The sequence below is a fragment of the Rhineura floridana genome, chromosome 3 (genome assembly GCF_030035675.1).
Source record: "Rhineura floridana isolate rRhiFlo1 chromosome 3, rRhiFlo1.hap2, whole genome shotgun sequence".
Taxonomy (NCBI): Eukaryota; Metazoa; Chordata; class Lepidosauria; order Squamata; family Rhineuridae; genus Rhineura; species Rhineura floridana.
Window position 1 is genome coordinate 38,655,698 of NC_084482.1, and position 19,533 is coordinate 38,675,230.

The 19,533-nt window shown below is 43.0% G+C and overlaps 1 protein-coding gene across 5 annotated transcripts in view; it reads left to right on the forward strand.

Moving 5' to 3' along the window:
- RHOT1 (ras homolog family member T1) overlaps positions 1–19,533 on the forward strand; it is a 64,742-nt gene that overhangs the window by 43,000 nt on the left and 2,209 nt on the right. For 2 of the 5 annotated variants that reach the window (XM_061615361.1, XM_061615362.1), the window contains exons 18-20: positions 419–621; positions 3,253–3,375; positions 18,272–18,415. In XM_061615361.1, coding sequence (XP_061471345.1) covers positions 419–621; positions 3,253–3,375; positions 18,272–18,415 — 470 coding nt within the window. Of the gene's footprint in view, positions 1–418; positions 622–3,252; positions 3,376–9,141; positions 9,224–18,271; positions 18,416–19,533 lie in introns of those variants that run through there. The other 3 variants (XM_061615364.1, XM_061615363.1, XM_061615365.1) reach the window with 3 other exon arrangements.

Below are 19,533 nucleotides of genomic sequence, written 5' to 3' on the forward strand. Positions count from 1 at the left end.
CTTAAAAAAAGTGATAAGGTGCCGCAACTAACTTTAGGGCTGCAATCCTAAGAATACTTGCAGAGATACAAGTAAGGTTGAACTTGGTGGGAATTAGTTCTGGGTAAATAATTTTGCCAAATGAGCACATCAACTGGCCAAGATTCAAAGAGTCACTTAAATTTGTACTAATCCAGTGCAGTTTTTGCCTGTCCTTTGAACAGCTGAACCCCCAGGTCATACTGCAAACTACTTCTGAGCCCTCTTCAGTTACAAAAGTAGTCTTGCCATGCTGTATTGAGGCGGTGGTGGCTGGCGGGGAGACTGAAGAAAAACATGTCTAAAGGCCTTTGGGGCTCACATGTGGAGTAGGTTCTATGAATTTCCCCTGATGGTATACATCTTATATTTTTTGCTTTTTGTTTGTTTAAATGTGTAGCAACACTTCATGGATAGCAGGATACCTTGCTTAGTGATCGCTGCCAAGTCAGACCTTCATGAAGTAAGGCAAGAGTATAGCATTTCCCCAGCTGACTTCTGCAAAAAACACAAAATGCCTCCACCACAAGCCTTTTCTTGTAACACTGTTGATGTACCGAGTAAGGACATCTTTGTTAAGTTGACAACGATGGCCATGTATCCGTAAGTATCCTACTATTCATATCTGCATGGATCATGACAAGTTTCATGTGGTTGTTGCCATAAGGATGGAACTCTGTGCCTCACTGAAATTAGTGTTTAGCAACAGAAGGAGATGTTAGTGATGCAACTAAACAAAGAAGGTTAACACTAAATTGGCAGAGAAATACCAAGTATCTTAAATTAACTGCAGAAAGCTCTTGTGTGCCAGCTATTGCACATAAGGTGCTTTTGAGAAATAAGTTTGTCTGGATACATTGCAGAATCAAATCTAGCTTAAAGATGTGGGGTTCTGTTCTCTCCATGACTGCATTCATTGCATCGCTCATTGTCATTACTCATTCATTAACAAAGAGTTGTGAGCATGTTCCAAGGAGACTGGACCCTCATTTACTGGGTAAACAGGTATACTTACATGGCGAGGGGGTGGGGGACAAAACAGAAAGCTTTCAGATGAAACATTTTTTGTAGTCACTTATACTAATTGTACCTTTTCACAAATGGAGAAGAGCCTAATTTCCAGACTACAAATGTAGACTTATTTGGCTCTAATGATGGGATCTGCTTTATCAGTGTATTGTATTAGCCCGTATGTGCACATTTCCTTAATATGCCTTTATACATCTGGGCCAAGATCTAAAGGACCACAAAGCTAATTCTATGTGTCCAGCGTGGATCTGGGTTCAATAGCAGCTCTCTTTGCCACATGACAAAACACTTCCAAAATGGAGTGGACTTGCAAATGGCATTTGAGATTTGACATGCTGGTCTGCTGTTTAAAGAAAATGTCAGGAGTTCTACTGGACATAACCAAGCCCTTAGGCATATGTAAACGAGTTCTTCGGATCCTGATTGTGTACTAGTTACATTTTTTCACAGTGATGAGTGGGAGCAGCATGTTTCTAAAGTACTGCTAGAGTTTAAACATTGCTTAATTTGGGGGGGTGAGGTAGACACTGGTACGCATATTGGACAGAGCAGGGACTTGTTAGCTAGGAAGCACAAGGTTGTATTCAACTAAGTCCTTCTCAGAGTAGATCCACTGAAATTAATGAACCTAAATTAGTCATGTCTGTTAACTCCATGGATCTACTCTGAAGACTACCATTGAATACCACCCACGCTTTTTCAGCTTAGGGGACTAGAGCAAGGGCAGCTGCTCCTGCTGCTGCTGCTCCCCCATGACCATTCCAGTTCCTTTCTGAATTGGAGCCCCTGGCAAGCTGGAAGCAGAACCACTCAAATCTGTTCTTTAGTATTCCCTTTTTAAATAGTCACACTCCTCTAAGTAATACGACACAAATCCTAGTTATAAGATTCATTACAGCAATGGTAAGCTCTATAGTAAGGTAGATATGGATGTGAAAAATGAGATGCCTTCAGGAAAGTTTCAATCTATAACTTTGCTAAAGGAAACTGACCTGCAGTCATTGTTAAAACAGTCATAATTTTCTGTGATCCTTCCATCATATCACTTTCTCTAGCAGCACCATAGAATTGTGCCACATGACAGTTCTCTTGCTTATTTATCTCTCTTTTGGACCACACTTGTTACTACTCAAATTTAATAGATATCCTATGTTTCATGTAGATGTTTGTCAGGCAAGAGATTTAATGTTTCTGAAGGTTGCTGTCTCTCACTAAGCATCTTGCTCTGTTGCCAAACAAGCTCAGTCTGCAGCCTTTGTGTTTGGTAGGTCTAACCTTTTCTGTGTTGTTGGGTTAGACATCACTTAAAATGACAGATTCAGTATACTACAATATCTCATACTCGGTGCAATCTAGAGCTGCACTAGAAAAGGGCCTTTTTGTTGTTATTATGTGAAGGACAATTGTGTAGATGCATAACTTTACCTATCCTCATATCTGGTAATCAAAGGTATTAATGCCTTTGAACGTGGACTTTCCATTTCTAGCTCTTGCAGTAAATAGTTAGTGATTGATTTGTGGATAACGGGTTTAATTTTTTAAAGCCACTTGTAATGTTCCTGTGCTCTCTTGGAGCATGGGACACTCCTGCAGGTGCAAGTATCAGTGCTGCAAGGTTATGGCTGCCGGATGTTCAATGGAGGTAAATTTATTTTCTCCCACCAGGAGGTCCAGATTTAGAAAAGAGACATCTAAGTTCAGACTTGTTTTTTCCTGCCCACCTGGAATATTCAAATATTTTGAGAAATATATGCAATAGTGTATTTGACTTTCTTACCTTCCCTTTCTCTTTCCTTGATTCTTAAGCATGTGTGTGTTGGTTGGGATGGAAGAGGTAAGGGTAGCTGTCACTTAATGAAGTTGTTCAGTTTCAGAAATAGGAGAATGCAGCTAAATTCCATTTTTTCTATGGATTATGGAAGAGTTGCCTCTTGCTATGCAAGAGCATATTCCATTCTGCTTCTCTTTCTAAGCTGAATATAAATTAAAAGTTTAACCCCCCCCCGTCTCATTGGGGATGCAGGCATATCAGCGCATTGCATTTTTCTAAAATATTCTCCTTCTGGAAATCTGCGCAACTTTAGCCTACCCTTGCCTCGCTTTTCCCCAGAATGTAACCAATTTTATCCCCACTACTCTTGGTGTTGGCTCAGCCCTGGTTTCTGCCTGAGATCTCAACTCCTGTCCTTCTGTGTGTTTTCGCAGCCATGCCCGGTTACGCTGTATGTGCACCTGCAACAGGTGTACATTTTGCATCTGTCAGAACCTCCTCAACTCAGACTTGCTGCAATCTGTAAAGAACAAACTCTTCACTGCAGTTCTTAACAGGTCTTTGATTTTATTTACTAGGTACCAGGCGTGCTTTAAGATTACTTTTATTAAAACAAATGATTGAACTTTGTAACCAAAACAGATCCTTGATTCCATATCCATTGAGCAGGCAAATGTACCAGATGTATTTGCACATACTAGATTTTTCTTCAAATGTGCTTTTCTAGTCGGCATACTAAAACTTAGCCATTTAGTAAATACAGAAATAAATGATTGCTAGATAACTAGTGAAAAAACCCAAAGCCCTTGTGAGACGTTTCATACAAATAGCTGTATCATTAGAAGTATATATAATTTTAATGTAGATTTTGGAAATATGTTGTCTGTAGAAGATTACAGTTAATACATGAGAAACACTGTACAGCCCTGATCAGCAACTAGGTTTCCTGTAGGACGATTTTGATAAGGGAATGAAAGATGGTAGACCAGTGTCTCACCCTTCCACCCATGCAAGTGGCTTGCCATCAAGTTCTGCTTCCTCTGAAACCACTTGCACCACTATTGTGCCTCTAGGTCGGCAGCCAGGAGCTTAGTTGCCACCCTTTGTGGGGAAGGAGGGAGGCCTTAATTTGAGCAAGAGCTTCCAGTTGCTGACCCCCACTGTACAGTCTAAATGTATATACATTTTGGTTTATAGAATGTTCTGGAGATTAATCAAAATGACCTCCAGAGTTCAGAACACATGCTTGGTCCCTGTGAATGGATATGGTGTGATGAGATCTATGGCATTAAGAACAAATTCCTCTTTAACAAAATAATACATACGTATGCATTTTAAGTATGCAGACTGGGTAAATAATTTTCTGCTAAGACATTCAAATATTTTGGGAAAGGTAACTAGCAACAAACAAATATTGGGAAAAGGTTTTTTAGTATTACAAACAGTGCTGCAGCATGTTTATGCTGTACCAAGAGTCTGTTAAATCCTTTTCCTTTTGCACCTATAGAACAGGATTTACCAGACTTTACTAGTGTCAGACTGACCCAGCAAATGAATGGAAATTAAAATCAAACTATATTTCTGTGGTGCAGTACTCCCTTAGTTGGTAGATTTATTGTAGTGACCTGTGGTTTTAATAGAATGTTTTGGAAAACAATGTTTAGAATACACTTTGTAATTTGATTTATGGAAAGTCTAAAGTACTGATAACATGTACAGGGTGTATGCAGGCTTTAAAATTTCATTAAAATTTTCATTAACTGTCTAGTAGGAAGATCTGTACAGATTATATATTTGTATTCTTTGCCCCATATTTATGTAGGTTGCTCATTCCAGTTGCACAGCTAGCTATTAACTGCTGCTGGAAAATTTCAGTAAGAAGCAAGTCTCTCAAATCTTTTTCAGAAGGCCTCTGCATAGTGAACCCTATAGCTTATGGGCTTGACTATCCAGCATCCCCACAACCCAGGCAGGCAGGCGGACTGAGGTCATTAAAGTGACTTCTGTACCTTACTGGGCAGTGTGTTAAGTGTTATACAGTAGGGCCCCACTCATATGGCAGGTTCCATTCCAGGCCCCTGCCGAAAAGCGAAAACCACTGGAAAGTGGGGTCCTACTCAGCTTTAGTGCTGTAGCGCAGGGAGCTCCAGCCACCATGCTCCAGCTGACAGGGATCAGCTGTAGCGTGAGAGCTCCCCGCCCTACACCTGACAGGGATCAGCTGGAGCACGGGGAGCTCGTGCGCTCCAGCTGATAGCTGTCAGCCGGAGTGTGGTGGCTGGAGCTCCCCGTGCTCCAGCTGGTTGCCCCACTGGCGCCACCGTATTAGCAGAACGCTGACAAGCAGGGCCCTACTGTATGTGCTAGCAACATATTTCAAATCTTACCATTCTTCTCATTCGTCATGATGAACACTCAAAGAAAATATATTCTCCTCTTGAGGGCAAGAGGGCAGCAAGGTTGTGTGGAAGGTCCCTTGGCCGAAGCTAGATAGGCAGAACCTGAACTTTGACTAGGAGGAGGAGGGGCTTCCCCTCAATCTCTCTGTCTCTGTCTCTCACGACAGAGAAGGAAGTGGTAGGAAAGCAAAGTGACTTGCTCTCTGGAGGGCCACCTTCTTTAGCTGGAGGTGCAGTGCACTCTATGAGCTACATCCCCTCACCTAGGCTGTCCACAAAATAAGCATTGCTACATACAGAAGTCTAGCAAGTTAGGGAGGAGGCTTGGTTACAGGATTTCACCCTGAAGCTAATCTTTTAGGTGTACTGAGTGGGGGGTTTATGGAGAAGCATTCAGTCATGCCCGCTCCCACCCACAGTCTGAAGTGGCACAGTCCATACACAGATTTTCCGTCTCAACCACTGTTTATGAGAGCTAGGCCTGAGACGTTTTTGGAACCGTAACTCCCACCAGTCCCAGCCAGCACGGCCAGTTGTCAAGAATGATGGGAAGCATAGTTGGGCAACGTTTGGAGGGCCACAGGTTAGCCATCCCTGAACTAAAAGACCTGCACTTGAAATTTTGGACAGCCACTGGCAGTCAGAGTAGTCAATACTAGCAAGGTTATCAAACTTTGTATTGACCTGGTTCAGAATACGAAGGGAATATTCTGAACCTCCCACCCCAATAGTTCTTCTCAGAGTTAGTTGAGAAGTCACAAGCTCCTCCATCCCTCTCTTCTTGGTGTCTGGAATACTGCTATGACAGCATCCCTGGTATCTTGGATGCTGCCCGTAGCAGTGTTCTAAATACCTGAAGGGCTGGTGGAGCCTCCTCCGCTGCTACTGTTGTTATTGCCACACCAGCAGCCACAGGCTGGAAGCCTCATCAGGTGGGTTTCAGACTCTGCTAAGCTCTCAGTGTTGTCATCTGGAGCCTGATGGTGTCTGAATTGGGTTTGGAATTAACCAAGTTATTCCAATGCTTGGAGGTAAATGGCCCAATTCCAGATTGAACTGGGTGAGTGGATCTCTAAACAATACTACGATCTGACTCTGTGTAAAGCAGCTCAATAGATTGTTAGCCCTGCCCAGCCCAGCCATCTCAGCTAAACAAGTCCCCTATAGACATCAAAGGACCTCAGCCCAGACTTGCCTTTCAGATACCCATTTGGGAGCACATGCTTGTCCAGAAGGCAAAAAAGAAGACTATAGAGCTTCTGATACATACCTTAGAAGCTGGAGATCCATCTGTACAGTCCAGGAGGTTTTAGAGCTTTGTCCACAGCTAGATCTGAAGCTTCTGTAGGCTTGAGGGAAGACAGGAGAAACCACCTGGTCCTCCATGCATACCTTCACCAAGCATTCTAAGACACATTTGTTTGTCATCACAGAAGCTGCCTTTGGCCAATGAGCCTTACAGAGTTTTGCAGTCTACATTTGAGTATTGTAATGGGATAGTTAACCGTCAGGAACTCACACCATCTGGAGTGTCCTGCTTTTTTGACATCCCCAAGTTAGCTGTCCTCTGGTCCTTGGTGGATAAAAAGGAAATTTTGTGCTGACCTGTGAGTTTCTGTTCCTGTGGGAAGGAGGGCAGCTAGTTACCGTGCCACTCTGTCATACAGTCTTCAGTTGTACTTGGTCAAGGTGGGAGGACACTTCTGTTTCTCATTTGCACAATCTATGGTTACAAGACTTGATCAGAAGACAACCTCATTTTTTCCCTGGGTTCTGAGCACTACCTGCAGTTCTGCTGGATGCTGCAATTAATTTGGTTTTGATGGGGAACTTAGGGTCTGAGTTTGAGGTAAAAAGTTGTTTCACCTCCTCCTGTTTGGGATCTCTCAAAGCAACTCTTTTCTCAAGCTAGCTGTTTGCCTTCCCTCAAGGAAAACAAATACACAAGTTAATCCCAGACTTCCTTTTTCTTTTCTGAAATAGGGTATGTTCATTTAGCAGTGGCTTGTTACAGCAGCTTTGCACTGCTCATGAGGTGGCAACCAAGATTTTCCACATGTGCAAAGTGTGATATAGCACTTCTGCATATTTATTTATTTATTTAAAATATTTATATCCCCTCCTTCTACCCTATAATAGGGCACTCAGGGTGGCTTACAAAAATAAAATCAGACACGTACATAATAAAATTGTAATCAGTAAAATCACAAAAACATTACAATAATTTAAAATACTTTAAAATAATAAAATAATTTAAAATACATAAAATACAATTAAAATACATAATATGTATATATACACACACACACACACACACACACACACACGGATTAGTACTAAAGGGACTACAAAGGTAAAATTTAATGTAGAAGACATAAAATCAGTGTCAGGCTCTACCTTCAGTCCCTTCCAAAGGCTCTTCGGAACAAGATCGTTTTCAGAAGTCTCCAGAAAACCAACAGGGAGGGAGCAGAGTGAACCTCTTGGGGTAGGATAACTAGGGTAACTTGCATAGGCAACTAGAGGCCCCTTTTTTCTTGCAGAAGTGCCATATTTGCTTTGCACATGAACGCTCAAAGTGGTGGGGTCTGGCACTTTGTGAGTTCATGTGCAAAACTGCCTGCAGGTTTTCAGGGTGTAAACATAGCCTACTGGGGAGACAGGTAGCCATTAGCTAGATTTCTCTTCATGTGAAACTTTCCTGACTGCCCAATTCACTAGGTGGCATACTTGTGGGAGTTTGTGTGGGAGTCCCTTAAAAGAGCAGGGTGATCTGCAGTGCGGCAGTTTCAGACAGCAGCAGTAGAGCTCTTTTCAGACAACAGAGCTATACAGGAAACATGCCCTTATTTCAGTGCATAGATGTCTATTTAGAAGTTAGTCTCCTTGATCTCAGTGGGACTCATTTCTGGGTAAGGGAGTGTGGGATTGCATCCTTAAATTAGAGCTGACTAGTTGGACTACGCCCTGGGAGACAAGGGTTCGAATCCCCACACAGCCATGAAGCTCACAGGGTGACTTTGGGCCAGTCCCTGCCTCTCATCCTCAGAGGAAGGCAATGGTAAACCCCCTCTGAATACCGTTTACCATGAAAACCCTATTCATAGGGTCGCCATAAGTGGGAATCGACTTGAAGGCAGTCCATTTCCATTTTTCATATTTCAGAAAACTTTATATTGTTATTTAGAAAGACTTTATAGCTTCCTGATAGAATTGTTTCAAAAAAGCAAGTGCATTCCATTGTATGTAGTCCTGTAAAAAAATAATTTCTTGACCATAGGCGTGGGAGCTTCATCAGACTTTAACTGGCAAGCAGGGAATGGCAAGTCTGAAGTTATAAGGCTCATGCCACCCTGGAGGGTAGGGGGAGCAGAGGCAAAAAGCCTAGAATCTGCTTTACAAGAACTTTTAACAAGTGCTTTGGACCCACATGCCTTTTTTAGATTGTTTCTGTCATTATAAAGATAAAAACTCATTGTATAGCTGAAGTGTTGTTCCCTCCCCCCCATGCAGAGGTGCAGAATCTTTTTTTCAGCCCAAGGGCTGCATTTCCTTCTGGGCAACTTTTCGAGGGCTGCATGCCAGTGGTGGGCAGGGCCAGAGGCAGAAGTGGGAGGAGCAAGAAATGTAAATATTACCTTTATACAGTCGGCTAGTCCCTACTCACACACCTTCTCTATTCTCCATCCAGACAAAGAAGAGACATTATCAGAGCTCAAGGATACATTCCAGCCAGGCAGAAACATTTGGGGTGCGAAGCAGGGGCAGTGAGCGGTGTGTGGCCTGGGGAGAGTTCTGATTGCCCAGGAATTCTGCCTTGCTCTCTGGGAACAGGGCTGTATCAGATACTATACAAAACGTGCCTTAGAGAAAACAGTTCAACCATGCAGGATTATTTTTATGTTTAATTTCTTTTTCCTCTAGGTGTTCGTTTTCATTTGTCTGGCTGGCATTTACTCTCCTCTTGCTGCATTCTTTTGCCTCTCTTTGAAAATGACATTTCTGAGTGTGCTTTCTAATTCATCACGTGTTTCCAGTCCATCAGCTCCAATCCATCTTTTTGGTCATCTACATGTCTTGTGTATGTTGGAGGCTGATATTCAGTGTATGCCTTGTTGACTTGTTCCTGTTGTACAGTTAGCAGCATTTTACTCTGGCTTGAATCCCGTCATGGGTAAAGTTGATGCTCATCGTGACAGTGGGAATTTTCATCTGAGAGTCGTCCCCCCCTCCGATTCCTTGCAGCTGAAAGCCTATTGGAGAGGGTTTTTCTTTAAGAAAATGCAGGGTAGAAAGTTGTGTGGGTTTTTTTAAAAAAAACTGATTTTTGTGAGTTTCATGGAAATGAACTACATAATGGATGTGAAGTATAAATATCTGATTATATGGAATCAGGATCTTGGTATCTCAGTATGAGCAGAACCAAGTATGATTTCAACTAGCTTTGCAAACCCACCTGTTTCTCTCTAAATTATATTTTTGCTTTGTGCTCTCCTCCAGCTTGAGTATTTGAAAAGGGTCACAATTATTTGGCTTGACTTTTCCTTCTGATACTATGAGAAATAATTATGTTTACCTGTTTTTTGGCCCTCTTCTAAAAATGCAGCATTGGGACTACAAAAATCAGAAATAGCTAACATGGTGCCCTTCACATCTTACTGAACTCCTATCATCTCTAGTCAGCATAGCCAGAGGCCTGGGATCATGGGAGTTGTAGTCCATCAACATATGGAAGACCCCATAATGGCTAACCATGACATATTATTACTATTACTATTTGTTTATTTATTTAATTTGTATCCCGCCCTTCCTCCCAGCAGGAGCCCAGGGCAGCAAACTAGGCACTAAAAACACTTTAAAACATCATAAAAACAGATCTTAAAATATGTTAAGACAAAACGCGTTAAAAACATTTTAAAAACTTTTTTAAAAGGGTTAAAAACATTATTAAACATATTAAGCAATTCTGACACAGACACAGACTGGGATAGCTCTCAACTTAGAAGTCTTGTTGAAAAAGAAAAGTCTTGAAAAGGCGCCGAAAAGATAGCAGAGATGGCGCCTGCCTAATATTCAAAGGGAGGGAATTCCACAGGGTAGGTGCCACCACACTAAAGGTCCATTTCCTATATTGTACAGAACGAACCTCCTGATAAGATGGTATCTGCAGGAGGCCCTCACCTGCAGAGCGCAGTGATCGACTGGGTATATAAGGGGTAAGACTGTCTTTCAGGTATCCTGGCCCTGAGCTGCATAGGGCTTTGTACACCAACACTAGAACCTTGAACTTGGCCCGGTAGCAAATGGGCAGCCAGTGCAATTCTTTCAGCAGTGGGGTGACATGTTGGCGATACCCTGCTCCACTGAACAGTCTCGCCGCCACATTTTGCACCAGCTGCAGCTTCCGGACCAACCTCAAGGGCAGCCCCACATAGAGCGCATTACAGTAATCCAGCCTGGAGGTTACCAGTGCATGGACAACAGTGGTCAAGCTATCCCGGTCCAGAAATGGCCACAGCTGTCTCACCAGCTGAAGCTGGTAAAAGGCACTCCTAGCCACTGAGGTCACCTGGGCCTCTAGCAACAAAGATGGATCCAGGAGCACCCTCAGACTATGGATCTGCTCTTTCAGAAGGAGTACGACCCCGTCCAAAGCAGGCAACTGACCTATTATCCGAACTCGGGAACCACCAACCCACAGCACCTCCGTCTTGCTAGGATTTAGAGTCAGTTTATTGACCCGAGTCCAGCCCACCACCGAGTCCAGGCAGCGGTCCAGGGCTTGCACAGCCTCTCCTGATTCAGATGTTACGGAGAAATAGAGCTGGGTATCATCAGCATACTGCTGACACCTCACCCCAAACCTCCTGATGACTGCTCCCAAGGGCTTCATATAGATGTTAAACAGCATGGGGGACAAGATGGTACCCTGCGGCACCCCACAGCACAGCTGCCAGGGGGCCAAAAGACAGTCACCCAATGCTATTCTCTGAGAACGACCCTGGAGATAGGATCGGAACCACTGTAAAACAGTGCCTCCAATACCCATCTCACCAAGTTGGCCCAGAAGTATACCATGGTGAATGGTATCAAAAGCCGCGGAGAGATCAAGTAAGAACAACAGGGTCACACTCCCCCTGTCCTTCTCCCGATAAAGGTCATCCATCAGTGCTGCGACCAAGGCCAATTCAGTCCCATAACCAGGCCTAAACCCAGACTGGGATGGGTCAAGATTATCTGTTTCATCCAAGAGTACTTGCAGTTGCTGCGCCAGAACCCTCTCAATCACCTTCCCTAAGAAGGGGGTATTTGCAACCTGTCAGTAGTTGTCACAAATCAATGAGTCCAGGGTGGGCTTTTTCAGGAGTGGTCGAATCACCACCTCTTTCAAGGCAGCTGGAACCACTCCCTCCCGCAGTGATGCATTGACCACACCTTGGATCTACTCGGTCAGACCCCCTCGGCAAGCTTTAATAAGCCAAGAAAGGCAAGGGTCGAGAAGACATGTTGCTGGCCGCATCATCGCAAGCACCTTGTCTACGTCATCTGGCTGCATCAACTGAAACCGTTCCCAAGAAATTGCAGCAGATGTTGCACTGGACACCTCATTGGGGACTACAGTAGATGTGGATGGGGCATCAAGACTGCTACGGAGGCGAGCAACTTTACCCTCCAAGTGCCTTGCAAACAATTCACAGTGGGCCTCCGAAGGGTCTAAGACTCCATTTCCTGGAGTTGATGTCAACAGACCCCTGACAATACGGAAAAGCTCTACCGGACGGCTACTTGAGGATGCAATGGAGGCAGAGAAGTGGGCCTTCTTCTTCGCCCTCACCGCCACACAGTAGGCACAGTTATGATGTTTTACTCGTGCCCGATCAGCCTCACAGCACATCTTTCACCACTTGCGCTCTAGCTGTTGTCCAGCCTGTTTCATTGGCCTTAGCTCACTGGTGTACCAAGGTGCAAGCCAGGCTCCACAGTGCCAGAGAGGACGCTCGGGGGCAACCGTGTCGAGAGCCCGACGTGCCTCGCTGTTCCACATTGTGACAAGGGCTTCAAAAGGATTACCTGCTCTATCTACTGGGAACTCCCCCAGGGCATTCAGAAATCCAGTGGATTCCATTAGTCTCTGGGGGCGGATTATCTTAATATGTCCACCCCCATCCCCCCGCAGAGAAGGATCAGAGCCATAAGTCTGAACTTCACCAGGAAGTGATCTGACCATGACAATGGGGTGACATCCACCACCACCCTATCTCCAGACCACCCCTTCCTTCATCTGGAGCAAAAACCAAGTCGAGGGTGTGTCCTGCCCTGTGGTGGGCCAGTAACAAGTTGAGACAGCCCCATGTTCGTCATGGAGGCCCTGAAGTCCCGAGCTGGAACACTAGAGGCAGCCTCTGCATGGACATTGAAATCACTCAGCACTATTGTTCTGGGCTCCTTCAATGCCACAGCCAAGACGACCCCCACCAGCTCGGTCAGAGAAGCTGCCAGGCAGCAGGGTAGACGGTATACCAGCAGCAACCCTAGTTTGCTGTCTCCTCAGCTCAACACCAGGTGCAGGCCCTCACAGCCAGCTCCAAGACAGAGTGGTTTCCTGGTGACAGAGATGGAAGTTCTGTAGACCACAACAACTCCTCCCCCCGTCCCTGCAGCCTGTGGGCAAAGCTGGGTCAGATCAACCCCTCCAAGCTCACCCACCCATGTCTCGGTAATACACACCAAATCGGCACCTTCATCCACAATCAAGTCATGGATGAGAGTGGTCTTATTATGTACCGATCTGGCGTTAAACAACAACACACACAGGCCAGTGGGCACAGCAGATGAGCAACGAGGAACCAAACCATGAGAGGAGTGGCAGCAAGGAACAAGGCGCAGATAGCCTTGCCTTCGCCTTCTAGGGTAATTCACCACCTCCCCATGGCTATATTTCCCTCTGCCCGTAATCACTGAAATTGGGGTAGCATCACCCATGTTCCTCCGTACTAAGACTCCTCCTAGACACCTAATATGGGCCCAACACAAGCCCACCAACAAAGCCTGCCGGAGCGAATTATCCCAGTAGGCCTCTGCGAGGATTGGGAACAGTCACACCCATTCAAACTTTTTCACACAGGGCCCATCGACTCCCCCTCCTGTCTCACACCCAGGGAGGGCCAGCCTTCTGCCAGTTACAGACTCTCACTCTGAAGGCATCTGGCAACTTTCTCCTCTCATTCAGTTCACTGCACAGGCTCCCACCCTGTGCAGGAACTACACATGCACCACACACCCTCCCCACCACCAATCTCCTCTAGACTGGTTTAACAGAAAACAAATGAAGAAATACAAAACAACAAAAAGGAATAGAAGGGGGTAGCTCCCCAAGGACAGGTGGGCTTTTATGTCTCCTGGCCAAACCAGCAGCTGTTGCAAGGGGCTGTGAGATTAACTGCAGCCTCTCTCTGGAGCAAGGGCCAGCACTTACCAGTCCTTGCAGCACTTACCAGGGACTTCAGCTGTCTGGACAGACAGCAGCCCAAAGGAGCTAGTAGCCAGCACCCAGATGCCAGATACTCACTCCCAGGGCAGGTATTCTTCAGTCCCTTCGTGCTGCAGCTGTTCCCACAGATGACTCTAGTGCCAGTCACAGTTGTGTGGCTGGGCCCTCACTTATTTTCACTAAGCTCCTATACCTGTCCACCCATAGCGTCATTGTCTTTGATGTGATTGATTCATCCTCTATCTTCATAAATGGACATTTGCTAATTGAAAATTTGAGGCTTGATTGGGCAAGATGTTAAGAGTATTAGTTTACCACTGTCATGGTATTGATGGCAAAATGAGCTGTATCCCTCCCTCATACAATGTAATGTTCAGCTGGGGGCTAATGAAGCCACCCCACATTTTACAAACCTTACTAACCTTCCTCTGAGTTCTTTAGAATATATTTAAGTCTGTGCAACCCTGTGCAATTTTGTTTTGTCTCTAGAAGAAAAATCTCATTGCTTTGGTTACTCTTTACCCGGGAAGGCCCATTGCTGCTCAGTGTCACACATACAGCTGTATGCAGTAAAAGAAAGAACTATTTGTAATCAGACTTATGCATTCTTTTTCCCTTCCTGTTTCTCAGGAGGATTCCACCCATTCCCCAAGCCCCCAAACTTCTTTTAAAATTCTTTTGAATTCAGAAGAGAGTTAGGGAGGGTGTTGGTGTAAAAACTTGGTTGGAGAGAATGCAAGATCTAATTTCTCCTCTTCTTGAGAATTTCAAAAGAGGAATAGATTAGAGTAGGCTTTTGAAGAGGAGAGAGCCAGTGTGGCATAGTGGTTAGAGTGTTGGACTACGAGACCAGGGTTCGAATCCCCACACAGCCATGAAGCTCACTGGGTGACCTTAGACCAGTCAGCGCCTCTCAGCCTCAGAGGAAGGCAATGGTAAACCACCTCTGAATACCGCTTACCATGAAAACTCTTACTCATAGGGTCGCCATAAGTCAGAAACGACTTGAAGGCAGTCCATTTCCATTTTTGAAGAGGAATCTGTGGGGAGGAAACAGGGTGGATGCGTAGCTCTTCATTGATCAGCCTGGGACTAAGACACCAATGTGTGATCAAATCCAAAAAATCAACCACTTGAAAATTTCAGAGGGTCTTGGTGGACCACTCCATCATTTTTCTGCCTGTTGTAGCAATTATAAATGCGCTGTGCTGTCTGGTTTTTAATTGTATTTTTATTGCTCCTTTTATTTCTTATATGGTATTTTATTGTATTACAATTTGAATTCCATAGAATAAAATATAAGAAGAAATAGAAGGAGCAATGAAAATACAGTTAGAAATCAGAGTGAATATTAAATTTGGGCACTCCATGGACCACCTGAATAAAGATCATGAGCCACTAGTGTCCCAGGGACCACCGTTTGGGAACCCCTGGATTACAGTCACTTTAAACAAAAGAAACTGCAGTGGAATTCTATCCACTGTTTGCACATGTGAACTGCTGCTTAACTTACTATTATGTCTGTAGCTGATCTGGGTGTTTAAAGACAGGTTAATGTGATCGTTTGCTTTCCCCCATACTTAGCATGCAGGAGTTCTGGGGTCTTGTCATAGCTCTTGCCAGTTTCCTTGTTAACATTTGAAGGAGCAAGGATGGTCTTGTTGGCTTCTACATGTTGCTGTCTTGTTGAATAGCGTCAAGTTCCCAAGCAAAGCTAATAGTTCTGCTCAGTTAATGTTGTTAGCGTGTAACTGCTCTTATGACTTGTTAGTTTCAGCTGCTGGGCCCAGTTATTGTGTTGAAATAACAGATGGCTAAAAATGAGTGAAATAAAAGTAGAACTTAACATGCAATTTTTCCTTACAAAATAGAATATAATATCTGTGGTTTCTATTTGGAAAACGCACCCTGCATTCATTATGTAAAACACTGGTTATGTTCATTAAACAAAAATGACTTTCAGAAACACTGGTAAACCCTTTTGCATGTGCTCTTTAAAAAGGAATATAAAAGTCTAATTCAGTACTAATACTGTACCCATATGATCTGAAGAGATTTTATAGTGTATTAAATGTGCACAGTAAATGTCTTTAAAAAACTTTTCTGCTTGTCCTAAACAGATTAAAGTCACTCTTTAATAGTCAAACAGGTTACTAATGCATAATCCAGCTATTGCTTTACATCTTTCCTTTGAGTTTTTAGAAGGATCTATTTAAGGTATTTTGTATTTCACCCTTCATAATATTTATCCCAGAGAGGTTTGCCATGCAAATTATAGGGTCATTCCAGTAGATTTCATTGGATTTGAATATAAGTGGCTGCTGAACCATTAAAAAAAATAATAAAAAAGATATTCCTACCCATATTGAGACACAAAAAACAGAAAACCTTATGTGGCACCCCTGATTTCCAAGGGGGTCAGAAAGGGGAGAGGGTCATCTAAAAACTGGCGCTGCAATTGTTTGAATTATCTTTAATTTCTCTGCTTCTATAAATGATCTCAACTTCAACCAAAAAAGGTTTTATTCACCATAATCTGGACTTTTTAGCTAACTACACCAACTACAGGGTGAGCAGCAAGCAAGCAAAGATAGCAAAATCCCAAAAAATTAAAAAAGAAAAAAGATAGCAAAAATCACAATTCTTTTTCTAACTTTGACCCCTCCATAAGGCCCTCAATTTCAATATTGCCATGCCATTATTTTTTTTTACCATTTTCCTACCCAAAGGAGAGAAAGGTAAACCCCACAGAGTTTAATTTAAGTATCTTCTTCTAAGGGGGGAAAATCCTAAAGTTGGCTGTTTTGTCGGATTGTCAGTAACTTGAGTCCTCATATCTCAGAAGGAGGTTAATTTAAAAATCTGACGTCTTGCTCACAGAAAGTCAGTACAAACATTTTCATCATGGTGTTTTGTCCAGTTTTTAAGGGAAAAATCATTTTTGCCACATTTGCCATTGCAGCTGGTTTGTCATAGTCAATAAAGTTACTGAAAAAATCTTATATCAGATACACGAGGCTTTAATTTTGTATTACATTGATGGATAATGAATATATTTTAAGGTTTCCGAAATTCTGGCAAGTCATTTTTTGTTCTCTTGAATGATGTACCACATCCATGTGGGTGAAAAAATGACTTTGTATGGGTTTGTAGGAATGACACTTTAAGGATCCACTTGCCTCTGGAACTTACAACATAAGAGACCAGTGCCAGAATTTCAGAAGTCTTAGAAGAAACACTCAACACCATGTGCCTACTGACTTTCAGTCTAATAAGTTATAACCAATTGGTTTATGTACTTAGTATTTGTATCACATTCAGGTTTCACAATTATCTCTCAGTGTAGCACAAAATACAAGCATCAGGCAACTGATATACTTTTTTTCATAACATCATCTGCAATGGCAAACATGTACTTTTTAAAAAAAAAAGCCTGGATGTCTATGCAAACACTATAAAAACACACAAAGAAGAATAATGAATTTATTATTTATTAAATTTATATCCTGTCCTTCCTCCCAAAGGGAGCCCTGGGCAAATTCAGGAGGATGTATTCAGAGTGGATACTTGATTCATGCTTTTGAAATCCTGGGCAGAGCAGTCCAACTCAGGGGAAGCTGGCATAAGTTGTGCTGGATCAAGAAAAGCCAGTGTAAAGTTCTGCTACATCCAGTTGCCTTCCAGGAGCCTCTGGGTTGACTGAACACTGGCTCAGTCAGGGGCCAGAAAGTAAAAGTCTGCTCTCCCAAATACCCTTACTGGGGAGTAAGCCCTCTCCATTGACTTCTATTGCAATTATTTTCTTAGACCAGCCCTTTTCCCGGTGTAACTTTTGCCTGGATTGGGACCTGCAGGAGCACTTCAGACACGGGTTGGATGTGGTCTAAGTCCCCTCACCTTGGCCCCTCTCCTGAAACGCCTTTTTTTCAGGCCTTACACCAACTTACACCGGCTCCCCTTGCACCGGTCTCAGCTGAGGGACTCACACCAGCTGAGCCCAAACCCAGGCAGCCCAGCTGGAGATCTGCCATATCCAACTCTCCTCAACCTGGTATAAATGCATGTTGGATTGCTCCCTAAATCTATAAATATGCTGAAGGGGGAAAATGTGTAATTATATCTGGGATATGTAAGTTTTACAACAGAACTTACATCACAGGAATTATTATTTGATCTAATTGTATTTTTCACTTTTTAAATTATTGCACGAACCTTTCTTTAAAATGAAGGTACACTCCTGATAAAACAAACAGATGTTACATGAGTCAAAAATGTCTGAGGAGTATTGCCTTATCTTTAGCAAGACAATGCAGGATGAATTTTCATGACACGTGGCAATTCTTTTGCTTGGAATGGCTGTAAAAATACTATGTTTAGGATTTCCTTTTACTCCATAATTAATTTATGTGCTATTTTATTAACCTGCACATAAAAGCAAAGGCTCACTTTATTAAAAAAAAAGAAAAGAAAAGATTGATAGCTGACTTGTGAGCCATGTTGGTGCATAACTTACTCTTTTGAGCCATGCTATGAACTGCCAATTGTGTGCATGTGTGTAAAAAGGTTAAGAGCCCTTGTAGATGAGTTGGGTGCCATGCTGTTATCAGACGAGGAGAGCGGTATTGTTCACCAGGTGCACGCCGTCAGCTCTTTAGAGAATTCCATCTTCATGGAGTCATCCCTTGATCCACAGTTACTTGAAGACAGGTAACACAATCCTGACTAATCTCTCCCTAGAGGAGAAACTCAAACAATGCCTTGCTTTAAAATACTTTGAAAGAACTAATCCATGCTAGAAACAATTACCATTAATCTGTTTTAATCCTACAAAAATAAAATTTGGAGTTTGACTGTAGATGGTTTTGTACCTGGCTTCACTTATCGCTGGAAATAAATAGGCAAATACATTAATTTGCATGGGATATTGGAATGTGGGTAAAGTTTTACCTGAATACCTGGCGAATAACCTTATCTGTTTTGGCCTCTTTCTGGTAGTATGTAACAATTGCATAATCCCTGTTTTTGTGAAGAAGCCTATAGTTCTTGAACCTGCAGTTAAAAATCTGCTCTGTCTGATGTTATGTTGTATGTGCACAGGATCTCTGCATCATGTACCTGTGAAGTTTTCAAATTTAGATTTCAAAATGCCTAGGCCAGAGAATTCTTTCTAGCCTTTTGTTCTGTAGGGCAGTACTAAATCAGTTCTGTAACACTCCATTGGAGAAAGTGTGCCTTGAATTAAGGTTGCTGTAATGATCTTTTGCTCGAAAACTTAGCTGTTGCATTTTGGTAAACCACCTACTTTTAGGAGGACTAGCTAAGCATGCTCACAAACTGGAATGTTGGGAGCGTTGGGTTATTGGCTGCCTGTTTTTTTGTTCGTTTGTTTTGGTCTTGTCCAGCTTATTGTGGCTTTCTTTCATCACCCATACTCATACTATTCTGTCGAATTTTGTTTTCCTCTGTTGATATCAAGGTCTGTTGTACTAACCTCTTAGCCCACATTACAGTTTTACAACATAATGATGTCAATGATTACATACAAGTAGCCTGTCAAAATGTGCTGGCATAGAGAGATAAGAGTTTAAAGGTACAGTTGCATTTCTCTCCAGGAGCTGCCCACTAGACACACAACCAGAATTCAGTTTTTTCTCCTCTAGTTGTGCCATTACTACACTTCTGTCAAAAGCTTAGATGATTCTGGAGAGGAGGAGGGAGGGCAATTATCTTGTAGTTAGTTGTCTGTTAGACAATGCTGTTGACCAATTTTTTCTTAAAGGTAATTTTCATTTAAATTTTCCAAACAATAGACAAACAACAATATA